The 20,122-nt window shown below is 52.7% G+C and overlaps 1 protein-coding gene across 3 annotated transcripts; it reads right to left on the bottom strand.

Moving 5' to 3' along the window:
- Window positions 1-356: 356 nt before the first annotated feature.
- LOC118513446 (vacuolar protein sorting-associated protein 13D) lies at window positions 357-19,931 on the bottom strand. 3 transcript variants are annotated; one of them, XM_036059194.1, is made up of 11 exons: window positions 19,265-19,931; window positions 17,165-17,901; window positions 14,606-17,070; window positions 14,390-14,532; window positions 13,536-13,679; window positions 10,310-13,458; window positions 9,796-10,222; window positions 6,936-7,837; window positions 6,695-6,862; window positions 977-6,610; window positions 357-888 (listed from the first exon to the last, which is right to left on the bottom strand). In XM_036059194.1, the coding sequence occupies exons 1-11, from the start codon at window positions 19,359-19,361 to the stop codon at window positions 820-822; spliced, it is 13,935 nt and encodes a 4,644-aa protein (XP_035915087.1). In that variant the 5' UTR covers window positions 19,362-19,931; the 3' UTR covers window positions 357-819. The 3 variants fall into 3 exon arrangements, with proteins under 3 accessions (XP_035915087.1, XP_035915089.1, XP_035915088.1); XM_036059196.1 differs by having other exon boundaries at window positions 13,536-13,634; XM_036059195.1 differs by having other exon boundaries at window positions 13,536-13,676; window positions 19,265-19,930.
- Window positions 19,932-20,122: the final 191 nt, after the last annotated feature.

Here is a 20,122-nt window from a genome sequence, read left to right as displayed (position 1 = left end):
ACACCATTGTATCGTATGTTTATACATATGTTTGGTTCGTGGCAAGTGATCAAGTACTTCGGCAAGCCACAACTATCACTGTTCAGCCTCAAACGTTTGGCAAGGGACACGGTGCGTGAAGCCGTCGTCTTGAACGGGAGTTTTGCCCATCATGACAGTTATCCCTTCAAAGGCCACCCTCCATCGCTCGCCTGATCACCTTTACCATCTGCAGGAGACTACACAGCGAGTCAACGCACAGCTAGATTGCTTGCGAACTTTTGCGTAATTTGCCCAAACTGAACGACTGAAATTGGCCGCACAATTTTCGGATACGGTTCCAATGTTTAAGTGTGCGGGAAAACAACACTGCTCGCTTTTCATATATGTAACGAAAATAATTTATTTTCTTCCAGCTTTTAGCGCATACGTTCGATTTCGATGTAAAAAAACAAAAATGAAATCGAAAATGCGACGTCGGGGTAAAGTTATGTTGAATCATGATTTTTAAAAGAAATCACATAAACGAACCTATTCTAGTTTACGGAATTAATTACAAACAGTTCAATGGTATAAGACAACAAAAAAGCCGAACCCCTCCTTTTTAGTGTGTGGTGGGAAATTTCACTTGTTCGCTAACGGCATAATCAACAAAACAAGAAGGGGAACTTAAACACTGCTCTTGAGTGTGTGTGTGTTGATAACACACAAGATGCTGTTGGTAATAGAAAAGGGACGAAGGGTGCGATAGTAAAGGTAAAGAGTAAATGTGATTTTTTTTGATTATGGATTGCTTTGGCGGATCTCAGATGAAAACAGTGGCGCGGCGAGACAGCGCCACTATTCGATCACAGTATTGATGTTCAGCGTTTGTTCTCGTTCGTCGTAGATACACTTTGCAAAATTTACCTTAAACGGAAACAAAACAAACAAAAAAACACACATTACTCATCCACAACTCTGATTATGAATCCTAAACCCCGGGGGTTGTACTTACATGGTAGCAAATCTTTTTCGCAATCTCCTCATTCTGGCAGCGAACGCGCGGCCTTTTCACCATTTCCGGTGCGCTGGGCGTGAGCGACGATTTGGATGGCAGCGATAGGCAGAACTCGATGTACGTCACCGGTTTCCTGCTGCCACCACCACCACCACTGGAACGACCCGAACCCTGTGAGGCGAGCTGTTGCTGGTCCTGCGGCTGTACGGTCACCGGTTGGCAGGAGATGATCTCGCTCATCGGATAGTTAAACACGATCATGGTGGTTTCGTCGTTCTTCGAGAAGCCCCACACATTCTCCGCCGACACTAGGAGCCGCATCTTCGAGTCCTTCGTATCGAGCAGGCACGGTTCGTACGCCATGAACTGTTCGGCAAAGTTGCGCTTGTTGATCAGGAACAGGTACTGTTGGCCGGTGCTTTGCAGGTACGAGTACGGTGGTAGCAATCCGCCCGGTGCACCGGTTACCGTGCGCGGTGGTCGCTTCCGCTCCGGCAGGATCCGGTTCGAACCCTTGCTTTGTTCGCGCACCGCATTGGCCGTTTCGGACGCAAGGTCCAGCACACCGATCACGGGCTTGGTTACCGTGCCGACCAAACCCTTCCCGAGCCCGGTGATAAACCCGGACAGTCCATCGGCCGCCGTGCCCTGGTACGTGTGCTTCACGATGCTCGTAACGCCGCCCAGCAGCCCGAAGGTGAAACCGCGAAAGCCGGCCACCAGATGATCGCCGGTCGTGCCACTGCCACTGCCACCCGAAACGTCCAGTATGCGCTGGCGCGTTTCCACATGCTCGTCGTCAAACACCACCTTGCCGAGCCCGTCCGAGATCGTTTCGGTCAGTTTGGCGGTCGAGTTGGAGATGCCGTGCGTGACGTTCTTCACCAGCGACGAGATCGAACCTTCCAGCAGCAAACCGCTGAAGCCCTCCGACAGATCGTTGGCAAAGCCGAGCGGATTGCCGAGAAAGTCCACGCTGCCCAGTATCGAGGCCGCCTGCCACTTGAGCTCCTGCTTGTAATGCGCCCGAATAGCGCTCAGGTACGCGTCCATCGTTTCGAAATGGTACTTGTGGGCAAACTGTTCAAAGTTGATGACCGCATCCTCGAACTTGATGAACGTGAAGCCCAGGTTGCGCTTGATCTCGGCAAACTCGGCCGTCAGCTTGCTCGCGGTCACAAAGCTTAGCCGGATCTGGGCGGGAATGATGCGCAGATCGCCAAAGTAGTAGCGCTTCACGTTACTGTCCAGCACTTTGTACACTATCTTCTGTGCCTCGTAATCCGTTTCGTCCGGCAGTGTCGTCGGGTCGACGGTCGTCTTGGCGAACCCGAAAAACTTTACCAGGCGCAGGAAGAGCCGCTCCTCGAGATAAACCACCACCGGCCGGATGCTCACGATAAAGTGTTCGAAAATGACCGCGTTCGTGTTGGGCGACGGCAGCTGCTTCACGTTCAGCTGCAACGACGAACTTCCGGCGGAAGAACCGGGCTGTTGGTGCTGATCCTGCGCACTGCCACCGATCGTGTACAGCATGATCGGGCAGGACGTTTCGAACAGCTGATTGTCGATCTGCATATCGCCCACGGAAAAGTCCAGCGAGTTGACGGCCGGTGTACGGATGCACTCCATGTGAATGTTTTCCAGCGTGACGTACGCCAGCTCCTCGCACGGCTGGTTCGATATCAGCGACAGTCCGATGCCTTTGCGCAGCTTTAGCTGCACGTGGTACTCCTGGATGTCCTTCCCGGGTTGGGTGCCTGCGTCGGACGATACACTGCGTCCACCGTTGAAGATGTGCGACACGTGCTTCCAGCTGGAATCCAGCATCAGCTCACCCCGGCCGCCCGCCTTTACGTCCCTTATCTGGATGGATTTGATCGGCCCGTCCATGCGGTACGACACGGACAGACAGCCAGAACCGGGCCGCAGCTTTTGCCGCTCGATCGCCTGCTCGTACGGTACGCCGCACTGCGTAAGCACCTTCGTGTCCGACACGCACATCCCGAGCACCGCTTCCGAGCCGGCCCGCAGCCCAAAGAAGCCGCCCCGGGCCTGCACACACATGTTCGAATGTTCGCACATCAACCGGCCATCCTCGGTGAAGTGCCAGGTTTGGGTGGATCGCCGCTGCCGGTTAGCTGGCCGCACTACCAGCCCAATGTACTGCATCGGTTGGGGGGGCTTTTCCAAATCCAGCACGTAGCGCGCCTGCTTACGGCCCGGTTCGCTCGGCGGTGACGTCCCTTCGTGCTCGAGCTGTTTGTCGTTGTTCATGCGCCAAAGCTGGGACCGATCGCCAGCCTGCTTGCGTACGAGCAGCACCCGACCATCCATCACCCCGAGTACCAGCTGCTGCGAGCGCACCTCAAACCGGCCATCCCCAGCGTCGTCGATCCCACCGGTCGTCTCAAACGTCTGGCTGAACGCGATGTAGATGAAGTTCTCGTACATCAGCCGGAACGGTTCGAACCCGTCCAGCCGGCAGTTAGAGTAATCGCCACCGGGAGCTTCCAGCTGCAGGTAGGGCGCACCGGTCGGTTCGTCCAGCACGTACGCGATCGAACACTGCGGTCGCACGATCGTCTTGAACGTAGCTTTCATGTCCGCCTGCGAGAAGGTGATCGGTACGTGCGAATAGTTGTCCAACCGGATCGGAGGCGGCAGGGCCTGCGCATCGCTAAAGATCATAAAGTACGTCGCACCGTGCAGGATCGTTTCGAGGCGCAGGAAGTGCATCGCACCGTTCATGTTGCGAATGTTGATGTACAGGCTGAGCCCGGTGCTGGTGATCGGTATGCCACCCGACCAAAGACACTCCGCCACCTCGGGCAGCCGAACGCACAGTTCGTGCTCGCGCTCCAACCGCGGCCAATGGAACGGAATGTGGCAGCCCGGTACAGCTTCAATGTATGCGGACGATGACGACGAGCTCGCAGCTGTCGACCTTGCCGCAGGATCATACACGGTCGTACTGTCCACCAGACACTTCTGCAGCACCTGCAGCGTGTAGCTGCTTCGGTTGTACAGCTGATAGCGCGGTGAAAACGTCACGATCGATGTTTGCCCGTACTTGCCTCTCGCGCGCCGCACCTCGATGCCAATGATGAACGTTTCCGACGGACCGCGCAGCTGGCGGTGCTGTGTGCCCTGCTCAAGCTTGAACGGTTGGCACCAGGCTGGGCTGGTGCCGAAACGGCGCCCCAGCCGCATCGTCACACTGCCCGAACAGCCCGGATCGCTGAACGCAAACATAAACGGCGTGATCATGCGCGCCTCCTCATTCTCACCGAACTGTCCCGAACACTCCGTGTCCAGATCGTCCTGACGGAACACCAGCGGCAGCCCGGTGCGGTTCACCAACCAGTACGGTGCACCGATCGATATCTGCACTCCCCGCCCCCGTACCACCACAATCGTCGCGGAAAGCTTCAGCATGCGGCCACCCATATCGAACAGCCGCACGTCGAGTGTCGTCGAACCGTACGTACCGGCCGGAATGGTAATGTGGCCCGCGTTTGGGTAACTGTCCAGCGTTAGCGAAAGTGCGATCTGCTGCTCAATGTCTACCTCGGTGATGCGTGCCGTTTCGGAGGATGAAATGCGTCCCTGGCTGCCGGACGGCAATCGGTACAGCAGATCGCACGGCAACAGATTGTGGATGCGCATCGGCGGGAAGATTGTAATCACGTGCCCGGGCAGATGGATGACGTCCTTGCTCGGGTACGGCTCCTTGCGTATGGCCAGCAACATCTTGCACGTTTTATCCCGCGGTCCACGGCAGCTGCGCAGCTCCTGATAAATCTCGCCCGGTTCAATCGCGTCCGCCCACTGGATGCCACGGTCCGTGAACTGGTAGCCACCATGTGCGACCGATTTCGGAATGTCAAACCGTTGCAACAGCGTCCAACCGTCGCTGGAGCTGCTCGCCTGCGATCCCGGTACAGGCGATGGTGCCGACGGTGTTAACGAATTCATCGCATCCTCCAGGGCCGCCCCAAGCAGCGGTCGGAAGTAAAGGACGGCGTGCACATGGGTCAGCGGTACGTGCAGCAGCTCGTTCGAATGCAATATTGCCGTCTTCGTTTCGGGCCAGTTGCGTATGTTCAGATGCCCGAACAGATGTTCCATTTTCACCAGCACCGGCAGATCCAGCTTGTTGATCAGCTTGAGTGCCGATCGTACGGTGATCAGCTTCTGGGCCGATCCTTCCATCGTCACGCCGAACACGATGCGGGCGCGTGGCGTTTGTGAATAGTCCGCCGGTACCGCGCTGGTGGCACTGCACAGATCGGGCCGTGCATGCCGGAAGTAGGTACCGACCCGATCCACCGACACCGAACCTACCTCCTGCCAACCGTCCACCCGGACCGCTATCTGATGCAGATTCATCTTGTGGCTGTCCCGATGGCGCGCTTTGTTGCGCGTGCCGTACGAAAATGTTGCCACACCGCCCGGTTCCACTAGTGTCCAGCTGGCTTCCGCTGGTACGTTCGGCAACGAACCGACGATACCACCCCGGCCGCGCGTTGACGAGGTAAGCTCGGACGAGATGAGCGTCGTGTACCACAACCGCACACCCGTGTCGTTCTTGATTGCGAACGGGATGAACGGGGCTCGCTGCCGATAGTTGGCAATCGTTGCCGTGGTGAGTGGCGATCCGCCATTCGGTTTCCCACTCGTTCCGTCCGATTCTACGTAATAGTCCTGCATCCAGTTATCCTTCACCAGGGCGAACAGTTCGATCAGGGTGCTCGTGATGTTCAACCGCAGCGTGTCATTACTCTCCACGCGCATATTCAACCGGTTGCCGGCTTCCGTATCGATCGCCAGACTGTAGCCCCATTTCGCTTCGAGCTTCCACGACTCAATCATCGGTTCCCAGCCGCTCAGCACACGATTGTAATAATCCACCGCAAACACACCGGCCATGCGGCCTGCATTGTAGCCCGAAAATGTAGCCGCAAGCACGTCCACTCCGACCGCCACATTCGGATCGGTAGTACGTGGGTCGTCCGGTACTACGTTGGTCGCCGCTGCTACCTGCGAACCGTGCAGCTGTCCAAGTTCTTGTCGCAGGTCCAGCTTACTCAGCGATAGCTCTACCAACGGCACATCCGCATCGCGGCAATCGTCAATAACGCAGATTGAGATGCAGGGTGACTTTAACTCGATGGCACTGATGTTGAGTGCACCGGACTGTCCCGATTGCTTTCCTGCACCCGCACTACCCGCGCTTCCACCAACGCTGCTGCTGTGCATTAGGCCACGTTCGTCGTGTCGGCGCGGCTCCTTGTTCTGCGTCAGCCATAGGGCTGCTTCGTCAAGCTGATGGCTGCAACGTTCCAACGCAACCAAACAATCGTCTCGTCGGAATCCCAAATGGACCAACTTTTCCACCGCCTTCGAATTGACGGGCCTTGTGCCGGTAGCGCTGGCAGCGGAATCCCCTCTGCCAGCGCCTCTCCAACCGCTTTCGTCGCTTGTTCGTCGGTCTTGCAGCTGCTGATCCTGCTGCTGCTTGTGATCGCGAGCGTTTTTCGTTTGCTTTGGCAACGATTCCAACATTTGCCGGAACATGCGCACATCGTGATAGGACAGCCGAATGCACAGCTGTTTCTGCATTTGAATCTACAAGCGGGAAGAAACGGGAAATGGTAATACAATTGTACGGCGTTACAGCATAGCACACACACTGGACGCATGGACACATACCTCCAGCACACTCTTCTTCACATCCATATTGATCGTAACCGGGTCGATGATGGACAGTGCCGTGCGGTCCTCGGCGCCCAATATGCAGGAAAACACCTCCAAATTGTTCAGATTGATCGAGAGCGTTTTGTTGAGCTCAAACGGACGGTAAGAAACAACGGTTGTGCTCTGGAGTTGGAAATAGAAACATTCACTTTCAATGCAAACCATTGCCCCCGATATTTAATATATTCGTTCATACCTTCAAGATGACCGCATTCGTATCGTACTGATCCGTTTTCTCCACAAACACCAACTCCGAGTCGGTGATGTTAAGCTTCAGCTCCATTCGACTATCTTCGACGGGCGTTGGCACCCTTTGGATGGCATTTCGCAGTCCTGCATCGTACGATCCCCACTGCATCATCCCGCCAGCACTGTCGCTTCCATCCACTAGCAGTGGTATCGGGGGCGGCGGATCTTCCTGCTGCAGTATGAAATCGCGTGCATTCTCCAACCAGTCCAAAATCGCCATCAGACGCATATTATTCAGCAGTATGGTAAATTTGGTCAGATCCTTACGCCGGCGACTATGTATTTCTGCCTGCACCAGCTCCGTGCCCGGTTCACCCCGTATCGGTTGTAAAATGTTCGGGAACACGTTCAACACTTCGCTGCTGCCAGCAGGCTGGCGTGGTAGGCCGGCACTTGCCTTTACCGGACATTCGCACTCTTCCGGCAGAAATCTCGTATCAATCAGTTGGATTTCCTGCGACACTAGATCGATGTCTTGGGCACCATCGCTAAAACAATCGACCAGCAGCTTCGATTTGATGAAATTTACACAGGCCAACGGTTTGGTACCGTAGCACCAAACATCATCATCATCCGCATCATCGTCAGCGATCGTTTGCACCAACCGCACGGATACATCGAGCAGCTCGAGATGGATGGAAAGATTTTTCCACACCTCTTCCTGCACATCCGGCGCATCCACCGCGTTCAGGCTGAGCGTGCTGTTGGGAATGGAAAAGGCGCGAAGGTACAGCTCATCGATCGCTTCACCAAGATTGTGCGAAAGGAAGCCCCGTATCAAACGATACTGTTGCAGATCGAGCAGTGCATCCAGCTTGGTCAGCTTTCCATGGACGCTTATATCCGGAACTGAAGTTAGGGAAAATAGAGATAGAGAGAAATGTTATTGGACAAAATAGATTGAAGGAGCGACCCGGAAGTAGAAGAGACAGCTTCATCTGTCTTCACACAACAGGTCCGAGATTGAAATGCCGTTCCCCTATAGTGAGGACTGAGCATCCAACTATGCGGTATCACAAAAAGTCTAGTAAGCCAGAAATGGGAGGCATGGCTTAAGAGAGGTCGTTAGGACAAGAAGGAAGAGAAGATTGAAGGTAAACGAAACTGTCTTCAGATATGGTAAGTGGCTAGATTATCTATGAAGAGATTGCAAATCTGCATCGTTCCCTACTAGTGATGGGCGCTCGGAATCGGAATCGTTGTCGGAATCGGATCTGGATTCCGGTTCCGATTCTGTTGTCCGTTCCGGGTCTGATTCAGGATATGGATTAGCAGAAGCCCACCATACATTCGATGGTAAAAGACTCGAGAAGGCCGCCCCTCGAATCTTTTGTGTGCAGCACTGTGGTCTGTCATTTTTTATTGCACAGTGGGATTTTTGTATGGTCATAACTCGTTTGATATAAACATTGTGCATTGTTCCTTAATACTGTTACTGGACAGCGTGTAGAGCATTATTATATACATTGTAAGAAGTGATTTGAAATGTAATTATTCTTATTTAGGTAAAAGACTCGAGAAGCCCCCCCCCCCCCCCTGACAAAATTTGTTAGCCACTGTAGGATTTACGCCTGAATGTATGCAATCCGCATCGCCTGAATGGGTGGTCCGGTGGCCGAGGCGATAAAGGCGCCGGTCTTCACACGGCAAGACCGGGGTTCAAATCCCATCCAGACCACCTCCCCGTACGCAGGGCTGACTACTTTGCTACGGGTAAAATAAAGTCACAGAAAGCCAGAAATGGCAGGCCGAGACCTCTCGAGGTTGTAGCGCCAAGGAAGAAGAAGAAGTATGCAATCCGCAGTACACGTTGCGAAAGCTTCACAGTGTGCTTTCAGTGTGGTTAAAAATGGTTTAATAAAGGCGAATGAAATATTGCTTATTATTCGATTAAATCCCCCTCCCTCTTTCCTGACTTGGATTACAAAAGCTTCGTAATAATTTTTGGTCACGCTGGGAGTGACCAATCAGGCCTACAACATACACGGTGTTCCCGGACTGTAACGAAAGATTGGTTCGATGGACACTTGTTAACGGGCATAGATCTTCAGAAAAGGAGGAAAAATAAGAATATTAACATTTCAAATCACTTCTGACAATGTATATTATCATGCTCTACTCGATGTCCAGTAACAGTATTAACGAGCAATGCACAATGTTTATATGAAACGAGTTATGACCATCCAAAAATCCCACTGTCTAATAAAAATGACAGGCCACAGTGCTGCACAAAAAAATAATTCAGACAATACGGCTTCAAGCCGTCATGATTAAATTAAATCCGAAATCGGAGCCGGAATCGGTTCCGAAATATGTTACGGAACTACTCTTCGGAATCGGATTTGGAACCGGATCCGGAATCGGTTCCGAAATATGTTCTGGACCTTCTCTTCGAAATCGGATCCGGAATCGGTTCCGAAATATGTTCTGGACCTTCTCTTCGAAATCGGATCCGGAATCGGATCCGAAATATGTTCCGGACCTACTCTTCGGAATCGATTCCGAAAAAATCGAAGCGCCCCCGAATCGATTCCGACCATACCATCATTTTGCCCATCACTACTCCCTACGGAGGTGCCACTCCGTCTGGTGTCAGCCTCTACTTTAACACAGTTTGATTGGAAGTATATTTAGTGATATTGAAACAAAAACATTACTTCATGATTCAGTTCACCGAATCTATAACGGATAAACTCTCTATGGCCTCTCTATGGGATAAAGTCTATGGCCATCTCATCTACTAAAGGAATCCGAAAGAGATGCTCCACTCTCTAAAACCCCCATTAATGTAGAAATGACGTACTTACCGAAATGGCTATTGAGCGAATCGAGATTCCTTTCCACCTCCAGCTTAAGGTGACACTTTTCCTTTAGTAAGCTGGGACCCTTCTTCACCAACCGGTACCCCTTCATATCGATCCCACCGACGGTCGATGCAGCCGAGGGAACCGTCACGAAACGTTCCTCCGATTGTGGTTCCATGCGTGCGGCAAAAATGTCCGTGTGGAACAGATTGACGTGCATCACATCCAGCACTTCGCGCTCTCCCGCACTGAGGCGGAACTCGTTCGTGAGCGTAAATTCACCCAAATCGGCCACAATTACTTGCTCACTGTTGTAGCTCATCGGTAGCAGAATGATCGGGGCTCCTGCATTGATGGCAAGACCGAGCTGTGTCGGACGCTGATTGTGGTAAGCCCGAACGTCCGATGGTTTAATCTTTCGCATCATAGGCTGCAACGAGATCAAGGTAAAGGATTAGAACGATTAGGTAGCTTAGGCAGCACAATACGACGACTGCGGTGATCGTCGGCGCCTCACCGTTTGCAGATGGGAAAATTCCTTGAAGAATAGCTGTATCTCCGCGATAAATCGCTTGGTGTGAATGTACCGCACCGACGCCATCGTGATCGTAAGCTGTGCATCCTTCTGCAGGCCTCGGACCGTGCCCTTCGCTGCATCACGCACGTACATAAAGCTGAGTGCCTCGGTACCGGTCGTCATAAACTTTTCCCTGTACAACGTCCCGTACGGCGTCAGATCGCTCAGCGTGATCGAGCCAAGGCTGCCCTCGACCTGCTTCGACTGGCCACGTTTCGAAATCGTTAGCTGTGCATTGGACACGTTCGCTTTGGCAATTTCATTGGTCGGTTTCGCTAGCACCAAGCTTAAAGAGCGTACCGTTATCTCTAGCTTCGACTGACCGGCGATCGTTTGCACATCTCCAACCGGTTCGGGGCGAACGGTTTCAGCTGCACCTTCTGCTCCGTCTTTGCGCCGCCTACCACCGTCACCTCGCGATTCGGTGTGCTGGGAAGAGGGCTGCGGTTGCGGGGCCTTTTCCGACCCGGATGTTGCGTCAACGTCATCCGATAGTAGTCCGAAAAAATCCAACAGCACGAACCAACTTTCAACCGATACGATCAGATCGAGGCTGTTAAAGTCGATCAGACTGGACTGCTGCAGTGAACCGAACTGCGTGGCAAACGTTGGACAGGCCGGATCCACCAGCACGGAGCTGTAGATGACTAGATTCTCCTCCGGCTGTAAGCGTGATGATCCTCCACCCCCCGGTGGCCTGGGATGTACCGACGGCGATGGCGGTGGAGTATCGGGACAAAGCGATTTGTTGGTGGCCAGAAATGAGAATCCCATCCTATCTTCCAGGTTGGTTGGCAACGAGCTGGGCATGCCGTCCCCCGTACCGAACAGCAATCCGACCGGGTTCGGGCAGGAGTGGGAAGCGAACGAGGAAGCGTTGTGGCGTTCCGTGTGCGAGTCCCGTTCGGCCGACGTTACTACCATGTATCGGGTTTTCGCCGTATCGGACTGTAGCAAATCTTCCATCAGCAGGGAACGGAGCGAAACTTTCACGTGCGTTTCGTACTGGTTGCGCTTGTCGAAATCGACACAGAAATCGCGGAACGAGATCTGCACCAACGCTTCGCTGCGGTTGCCATTCAGCTGGATGATGAATGCCGGCAGCTCGAAGTGTACCCGCACGCCGATGGCAGCGGACGTTCCACCGGCCGCCGATGCACGCTGCTCGACGTCCAGGCTGGACTGATAGAACAAACCTTGGCGGGCTTTCGACGGCATTGGGAAAGTGTGGAACGACAGTGATTCCTCCGCTATTTCGGTGACCTTTTCCAGCGTGGTCGGTACCTCGCTCGGTGGACGTACGAGATCTTTCGGTATTTTGAACAGATTGTCGATTGTCTCTAGCAATTGTTCGTACTGCTGGCGTTTGAGCGACAGCCGAAGGGGCTTTACCACGCAACCAACTATCCGAAAGGCGTCACCGTCGTCATCGGTTCCTAGCTGCTGCTGCTGCTCACCAGTGCCGTGTTCACGACAAATCTCCAAACTAAAGATTGTGTCGTGTATGATCGGGATAGCATTGTCCTTGCACGAGTAAAACTCTTCCGCTCGAGGCAGTCCGGCAAACCGGAACCCTTTCCGATTGGTCGTATCGAGCGAGTAAAGATTAATGTTTCGAAAGTCTATCTTGTACCGATCGAGATTCGATGTCCTGCCGAAACCACCACCACCACCACTACCGCCGCCGGCATCACCCGCTATGCTATCGATGAACTCCGTTGAATCTTCCTTCGCAAAGCGTATTCTGCTGCTAGCGGTATTGTTGTGATATCCCTCGGTTTCCCCATCCATCGCGGGCTCGTAAATGCCATCCAGATCGCTTAGATTACAGTCGACCGAGGTACGGTCGGCACCGCTGAACAGTAATCCTCCGCCCAGCTCTTCGGGCCCGGCTGCGCTGGGCGGAGGACTCGCCGAGAGATTCACCACGATACGGTCCCGGGAGGAGGAGGAAGGCGATCCGCCATCCTCACCGGACGCCGGATCCGTGTTGCTGATAGTAATCCGTCCCAGGTGCGCTACGAGTACCTGCGGGCTGCTGCTGCTTCGCGGAAGAATCAGCACCGGCGTGTCGAGCGTAATGTCCAGCTTAAGCGTATAGTCCGAGTTGAGCAACACGTCCTGCGTGCGCGATAGCGACACGGTTCGCTGTCGACGCACGCGCCTGGGCGAAGCGTAAATGCTCTCGGGCCGGCTGCCCGATAGGTCGGATCGCGACTGCACCAACCCAAGCGCCATGTCGGTCGCTTTCTCGCGGATGGAGCGGGCCAAATTCTTAAGGTAATGTTTAAACTCGGTAGCGCACCAGCTAAGCTCCTGCATGAAGCGGGCACAGTGTATGAACCACACCGACGCCATCTTGACGCGTATATCGATGCATGCGTGTAGATCTTTCGAAACGCAGAACGACAGTGCCTGCCGCTCCTCGTGCATGCCACCGTCATCGCCGCCGGTGGTTGCGGTGTGCTGCTCGCTACGCTTCGGTCCCATTCCGGTGCCGTACACCTCCTGCGCGAGCGACGCCATCAAATCCGGACCGGCCGGATCGGCGGTATCGAAGCGAGCCGAGGGCGGCACCATTGTGCTGGCCGCTTCCGTCAGTGGGTCTTTGCCGACGGAAAGTATGCGCTGATGGTTGACACCTTCCGGCGTTAGATCTAGCACTTGCAAACCGCCAAGCGATCCCTCCACGGTAATGTCACTTCCCAGTGTGGCATGAATCTTTGCCTCGGACATTGTAAAGGTGCCAACCTTTCGGCCGACTAGGTAGTTGTCGCGTACCAGCGCTCGCAACACCAGCACGTTCAGCCGATGAAAATCGAACGTGATTTCGAGACGCACCGGTGGGGCGGGAGGAGCCGTGTCGCTTGATGAAGATACCGACGACGGTCGACGGGTTGTGTCGGAAGCGGACGCTTGTGACGGATGCGTTGATGCCTGATTCGGAAGCATTTTTCCTGCATCATCATCATCATCATCATCATCATCACCATTCCACATGCTGCCGCTTTGATCCGGTGGCGCTGGCACAGGTACCGGAATGACACGTTTGACAAAGCCCAGCAGCTCTACAATTGTTTCTTGATTTGCTAAAATAAAGCAATAGAAATACAAAAAAAAACATTAAATCACACTACATTCAAGTGCCAGCATACGATCCGCTTACCAATAATGTCCAGATTGTTGAACTGAATGTTGGCCACCTGCAGCTTGTCTTCCGGCCTGTCCGCCGTCACGAACACAATCTCCACCGTGATCAGCGCATCTAGATCGCCCAATGTGGCCGCATTCCATGTGGGAGAAGTGGCTGCTTTGTTTTACAATGTTCGCATACATACACGCACACACGCACACACACATCATTCAAGGGAGGGTTTTTTTTAAGGTGCGTATTTTGAAAGGATTGTATTTTTCAGCGCGCGCCAAACCAAATTGTAATAGAAAACAAACGTAACAGCAGCATGTAACGAAAACCGCACCCAACAAACCAAAATAACCGGCCAGTGATCACCAGCAACACACACACACGAAAATGGAGCGTTTTTTTTTTTTTGTCCGGGTTGGTCCAATAATGAAACACATGAGAAGAAAAGAAGAGAAAAAATGAAGAAGAAAAGAAAGTAATGTAAATTATGCGTGCATGCAGTAATGGACACACGAGAGAGAAAAAAAAAAGCTTCACAATGAGTTCTAACGCGAAAAGGTGTTTAACATAGGGGAGTAGTAAAATCGCCTAAAAAATGCTTTGCCGTGTCTGCTTTTTCGTTTCAAAACCCATTAGAGCATACTACTCCCATTTTTAAAAGCTGCTTTCTGGAGCATCAAATTAAAAAAAAGCCTAACACCACCTAACATTACTTCCTTTAAAAACCGTGCACGGATGTCAGTGACCGCACGGTGTAATAGGTGATGATGGTTAAAATGATGCTATTTACAACGATAATCAACTATTCTTCTGTTACAATTTCTCTACTAGAATACGATCGAAATGGGAGAAGAAAAAAATACGCTCTGCTTTACCTCGCTGCAAGTTGCTTAGCGCTTTCGATATCGTGAGCGGGCTTGTTGGTCGACGGTACTCCATGTGTGGATCGGGCGGGGATGCCGGTGAACAGGGCGAGCATGGTTCACTTTGCCGTAAGCTTCCCGATAAACTGTCCATGCTGGAACAAAAAAACAAACAGAAAGGCGCTCAATTGAGAACGATTTCACCCAGAAGGATAGAAGCACACTTACCCTACGTGTCGATGGCTGGCAATCAGTAGCTCGAAATCCTGCCCAAACGACTGCATCGCATCGACCAGTAGCAGCCCGTGCACGGATAGCATTAGGCTGATGTCTTCCGGCCGTTGGTTGTAGCCGGCCTTTACGCCCGAAACTTGCAGCTCCGCCACACTACGACCGCGCGACTGCACTTCAAGCGACATCTGGTCGATGGTAAACTGAAACACGACTATGTTGGTGGCCGATTCCTTGTCCAACGAACTCGCACGACTCGCTTCTTCCTCGTCGTCGTTTGCACCACCGGGCGGCCCGGTGCCGGTTTGTTTCGTGTTTGTCGCCGTCCCCAGGTTTCGATCCACCTCATCAGATGGCGGTGGTGCTGCTGATGGTGCTGGTGGCGGTTGATTCCAGCTACCCTGATTAAATTGACCGGCTTTGCTTAGCTTGTTCACCAGCGTCAGTATGGAGGACACTTTGTACTCGTTGATGTGTGCGTTCAGCTTCGGAAGTGTGCCGGAAAGCGTTAGGCTGGGATACTGCGGGTCGCTCGTGTACACGACGCGTCGTTCCACCTGCAGCACGATGCTAAACCGATCGAGAACGTGCAAGTTCGAGGTGGTTTTAAGGCTCGCCGCCGTCCACCGCTCTTTGGCGTGGCACACCAGCACCTGCAAATCGGTCAGCTGCAGGTGATAGCGATCGTACAGACGCTGGTACAGTTGATACTCGTCCAACGCGTCACCGATCGCCGCTGCCGTAACCAGCCCCCCGGCAGCTGTCCCCCGATCACTTGCGCCCTGTTCCGGTGCCTCAGAAAACGCGCTCACCAGCGTGGGTGAATTCGTAGTGCTCGCTTCCGAACCGGGTGGTGTGGAGCACGGTGTCATAAATGCGTCGTCCTCGTCGTTTTCCGTCTGCATCTCGGGGGATATATCGCGCTGGCCGACAAAAAAGCCACCGACACTTGCCTTCGATGCTACCGATGCTCTAGCAGCCGACGTTGCGCCTGCTGCTGCTGCTGCTGCTACGTCCAGATGATTCACAATGCCTGAGCTAAACCCATTCTCGCCATTCGTCAGTTGCAGCCGTCCAAAATCCACCACCACTATGGTGCTGTTGATACGATCGCTAAAATTCTCTACAAAAATAATTTGCGGTGCCGATATGTCAAAATCCAGCGTCCAGGTTTTACGCTCACTCAAATGACCCTCGATGATGTAGTTCCAGTTTTTCATTAGCTCCTGCTTGGTTTTGTTCTTCATATCCTCCAGCCTGCGCCGGGCATCGTACTGTTGGTGGGGTTTGGCCAGAAAATCTACCAACCATCGTACGGCATCCACGTTGTACACGATGTCCAGCGATTCCGATTTCACCATCAGCCGGTAGTCGGTATCGTACGACAGTGGTTTCCGCTCGTACTGCAGCTGAAAGATGGGCTCGCTCGTACCCATATCGGCCGGCGGAAGGGATGACGCACTGAGCCGACCGGACAACGATCTCCCACCAAGCGGCGTGGTACCGGTTGGCGTGGGGCCTTTCAAGTTTAGCTCATCCTTCTGCTGCGGTTTTACCAGGTCCGGAAATTGCGTGTTCGGTGTGAGCCGATCCTTGATCAGTATCGAGCCGAGCGACAGCCCGACGTAATGCGAACCACTGCGTGGCCTAGACTCCACGTCCATCTTTAGATCCTGAAATAGAAACTGTAGCTTTGGAGCCATCTCGAGCGAGCTGCAAAAGTCGAGCGTACCGCGCTTCAGAATGAAGTTGAACTTCCCAAACACGGCGTCCCGTTTGAGCAATGAGTTTGACTCCACCGAACCGGCCAGCGCGTCTAGAATTTCGTCCTCGAAGCTACTGACCGGGCTTAGCTCACCGTCGTTGTCCCAGTAGCCGCTTCCATCCGCACCGCTGCCCATCAGCGCTAGCTGTTGACCGCCGGCTTCTTCCGTCGTGCCTGGAATGCCGTCATCCTCACCCGTCCCGGGAGGTGTCCCTTGTTGGTCCGATACTTCAGTGGTGTTGTTATTGTTGTTGTTGTTGTTCTTGCTGTACCACCACTGAGGGAAGTAGTGTACCAGCATCGATTTGCCCGTCGGTGCTGTCGATGGTGGAGAACTGGTGCTGCTTTTCTCCAGCTTTGGCATTTGCATCATGCAGACGTCTCGCAGCAATCGCAACTCATCGAACGTACGATCACGCTCGATCCGATCCTTAAACTGTTTGCTCGCACTGGACAGTACCACGTTCGGGTTGGCCACGAGGCGCATATAAATTCGAATATACTGCAAATTTTCGCTTGCTATCACGTACGGATCCACACCCAGATGGCGGCAGAGCCCGTGACACCTGACGGCGTAACGCCACCAGTCGCGTGCACTCTCACCCACTGGCGATGTCGGTCGCTGCAGCTTAAACCTACGGTAGCGTGCAATATCATCCAGCCCACGGACACACTGCATCATTTGATTGTATTGTATCTGGAAAATGGGAAATGGAAAAGAGCAAGCTCATGAGCACTGTTGTAAGTGAGTAGTGTTTACCGACTATCGATCGGATATCGGGTCTACTTACATCACTAAGCGCTATCTTAATTTCTTCCCAAATAAGATCACAAACTAACCGCGGGCGGCTGCGCGTTCTGAGCGGCGTTTCACTACGATCTCGCCTTAGCTGGGCCCGCACACTGATCGGACTGATCATGTGTACCGGTTCGTGCTGGGCCCGCGGGTCCCAGTACACGGCAAAGTTGGTCAGCTCGACCAGCTTGAAGGTGACGTGCTGCGTGCCCCAGTTCGCCGTCTTGCCCGGTGTCCAGCTTGCGTCACAGCTCTGTGCCGACAGTGAATCAATCCTGACACCGCAAGCAAAGCGTTGGTTCGGAATAGTAAGCCCATCCTCGTACCGCACATGGATCCCGTTCACCGTGAGCTGCAGATTTTCGATAATGTTTGTCACGAGCGATGTGCCATAGTTGAGCCATCCGGTGTAAGACGACGCATAGTAGCTGCCCTCGGTGACGGGTGTTTCGCGTTGGGCGCGCCATTTCGCCTCGAGCCGATCGAGTGCAGCTACCTTCAGGTCGAGTTCGGTCTGCTGCTCCACTTCAGCGTTCCAGTCCTGTTCGAGATCGATCGGGCCGCAGGTAACTTGCACATCGTCGATGTACAGGCACCAGGAAGCGGTACGGAACGCTCGTACCGGTACGGTTAGCTTCACCTTGCCGATCGATCCGCTGACGATCTGCAGCGGTAGGCCAAAGTGTCGCAGGGCATCTTTGCGCAGTGGGAGATTTTCTAGCTCTACCTGACCTGTTAAGAAATTAAAATGATTATTCAATTAACGCAACTATTGGATATTTATGCCAATAGGAGACTATGTTAAGGTACGCAGAGTAGGACAGAGAGGAGAAGAGGTTGTAGCTGCTACTTTACTATCTCTTCTAATTATTTTTAGTTGAATGAAATGACTTTCTCCCTACTGAAACTTTCTTATTTTTCTCTATTCAGGACACACCCAAGACAGGTGCAACTGACTCATTGTCGCTCAAGTTAGATGACTAATGGTACCCACCAGCATACCACCATTGAGCTTCGAGGGTGTGTGGCGTGTAACCGTTGTACGAACACACCCAAATTAGTTGGTTCTAGTGAAACATATCGGAATAACGGAGCGTCCAAATAACAAAAAAGGGTGATAAGAAGGATGATAAGCTGAAGCTAAAATGAATATGATTAGCAAACCACATGTCATGACATATGGCATTCTCATTCATTGCATCGTATCTTATCATCCGCAAGGGATCACATCGTCCCGAGGCCTGAGAGCGAGTGAGTTAGTTTTTCTCCATAAATTGATATTTTATCGTAAAGATTGGCACTGAACACTGAAGAAACCAAACATGGAATGACGCTCTGGTTTGACAAAATGTAAGTTAACCCCTCATCCCTATACCGAAATGCAACAGGTAGTGTCGCTGCTTGAGCTGCCTCAATTACAGCGGCCAGCTTGGACACGATCGCACACCGAGCCAGGTTCATGCTGAAGGGGTTTCTTCATTGACTGTGGACTATGGTCAGCAGCAATTACGAAGCACAATGCGGCGGGCTCGCTACTTTTGTGGAAGGTTGTTACATAACCCTGACCATCAACAAAAACCCATCAGTGTGTGGCGGCGGTGGGCCATCTACCGGTATGGTGAGTTTCCATTTCGGTTGCCGTTTTCATTTTCCCTCGTCCGTTGGTGCAAGCTACACACTGTTGCGTTTATCGTTCGCTCTTGCTTGCGCTGCTGTAAATTGCGTCCTCCTACCTGTTTCGCTTCTTGAAAACAATGCCGGAACATTACAACACACCTACACTCACACACGAAGTAAAAGGAAATCGGTGCGTAAACCATGCGAATTAATATCCATTGATCGTGTGTGGTTGAACGGACACAGATGTCCACCCGCGTGTGAGTGTTTTGAAGCGTAGCAACGGACAGCCCGTAGTAACCTTTGCACCACACACTTATGAGATCTTGCGCTAGAGACGTCGTAGTAGACGCGTCGTAGAAATCACGAAACGATGGCATCATCATCACCACCATCACCTACCAGCGATTTGCCTGTGTTCGTTTGCTTCGGGCCATCGCAGGCCAGCAGCGATAGGCAGCACCATGATTCGACTTACCCGATAGCAGCGCAATTGTCAGCTGGGCCGTGTTGAGATTTTCCACATATTTCCCGAGGTAGTTGTTCAACACCCAGGCAATTAGTTCCCGCAGCATGGTCGGGCGTTCCGTGCGGGCATTGGTGCTGCACCGCAGTTACCCCCCAAAACACACAACAAACTTTACTACGCACTGGGGCGCGCCAAATCACACTTCACTCCTGGGTCCGCTGTGGACCAAACGCTCCGGCTGGCCAAACACACAATTCAGGCACACCTTTACACTTTGCGTTTGCACCACCACGTCGTAGTAGTCTCGTTACTTGCTTTTCACCACTTTATTTTTCACTAGCACTCGGTCGTTTTTGTTTAGTAGTTATAGGATTTCGTTTGCGAAATTTGCTCACAACGTCGTAGCTTATATAACCTGCATTTCTTCGCTCGTTCGAATGCATTGCATTGAAGCACCAATATTTCATCACCACGATCAGCGGATCATTTGCACCAGTAACATGTTGAAACTCGTGGTACACGGAAGCGCAGGTGGCCCAAAGCAACAACAGAAAAAAACACTATCCGTCCGACGCACGGGACCCTAGCTTGAAAAGTGCAAACACCGTTTTATTCTTTCCTCCTACGCGGAATGAAGCGAATACCAACAATGATCGCTGCGACGCATTGACACTGACAGCTGCCAGCTGTTTGTGCTAGTGTGCGTGCCATCTGTTGCACCCGAGCTTCGCACAGCAAGATGGGAAGCCCAAGGTTGCTACAACTTCTTCAGCGCACCGTGTTTCCGACAAAAGTAAATAATTTACTTTTTAGACATCGCCTTTGGTATTGAAATGCGTTCTGCAACTATTGAATATTATGCAAGAA

Source organism: Anopheles stephensi, chromosome 3, assembly GCF_013141755.1.
Source record: "Anopheles stephensi strain Indian chromosome 3, UCI_ANSTEP_V1.0, whole genome shotgun sequence".
NCBI classification, from domain to species: Eukaryota; Metazoa; Arthropoda; class Insecta; order Diptera; family Culicidae; genus Anopheles; species Anopheles stephensi.
Note: the sequence above shows the minus strand (reverse complement) of the source record. Positions and strands in the feature narration are given on the sequence as shown.

What these genes read in the sequence shown, in the direction of transcription:
- LOC118513446 (XM_036059194.1), bottom strand. Translation starts at nt 19,361, where the DNA reads ATGCTGCGGGAACTAATTGCCTGGGTGTTGAACAACTACCTCGGGAAA. An exon ending in GACAATTGCGCTGCTATCGG is followed by an intron (nt 17,902 to 19,264) that starts GTAAGTCGAATC and finishes ATTTCTTAACAG; the next exon opens with GTCAGGTAGAGCTAGAAAAT. An exon ending in GCCAGCCATCGACACGTAGG is followed by an intron (nt 14,533 to 14,605) that starts GTAAGTGTGCTT and finishes TTTTTGTTCCAG; the next exon opens with CATGGACAGTTTATCGGGAA.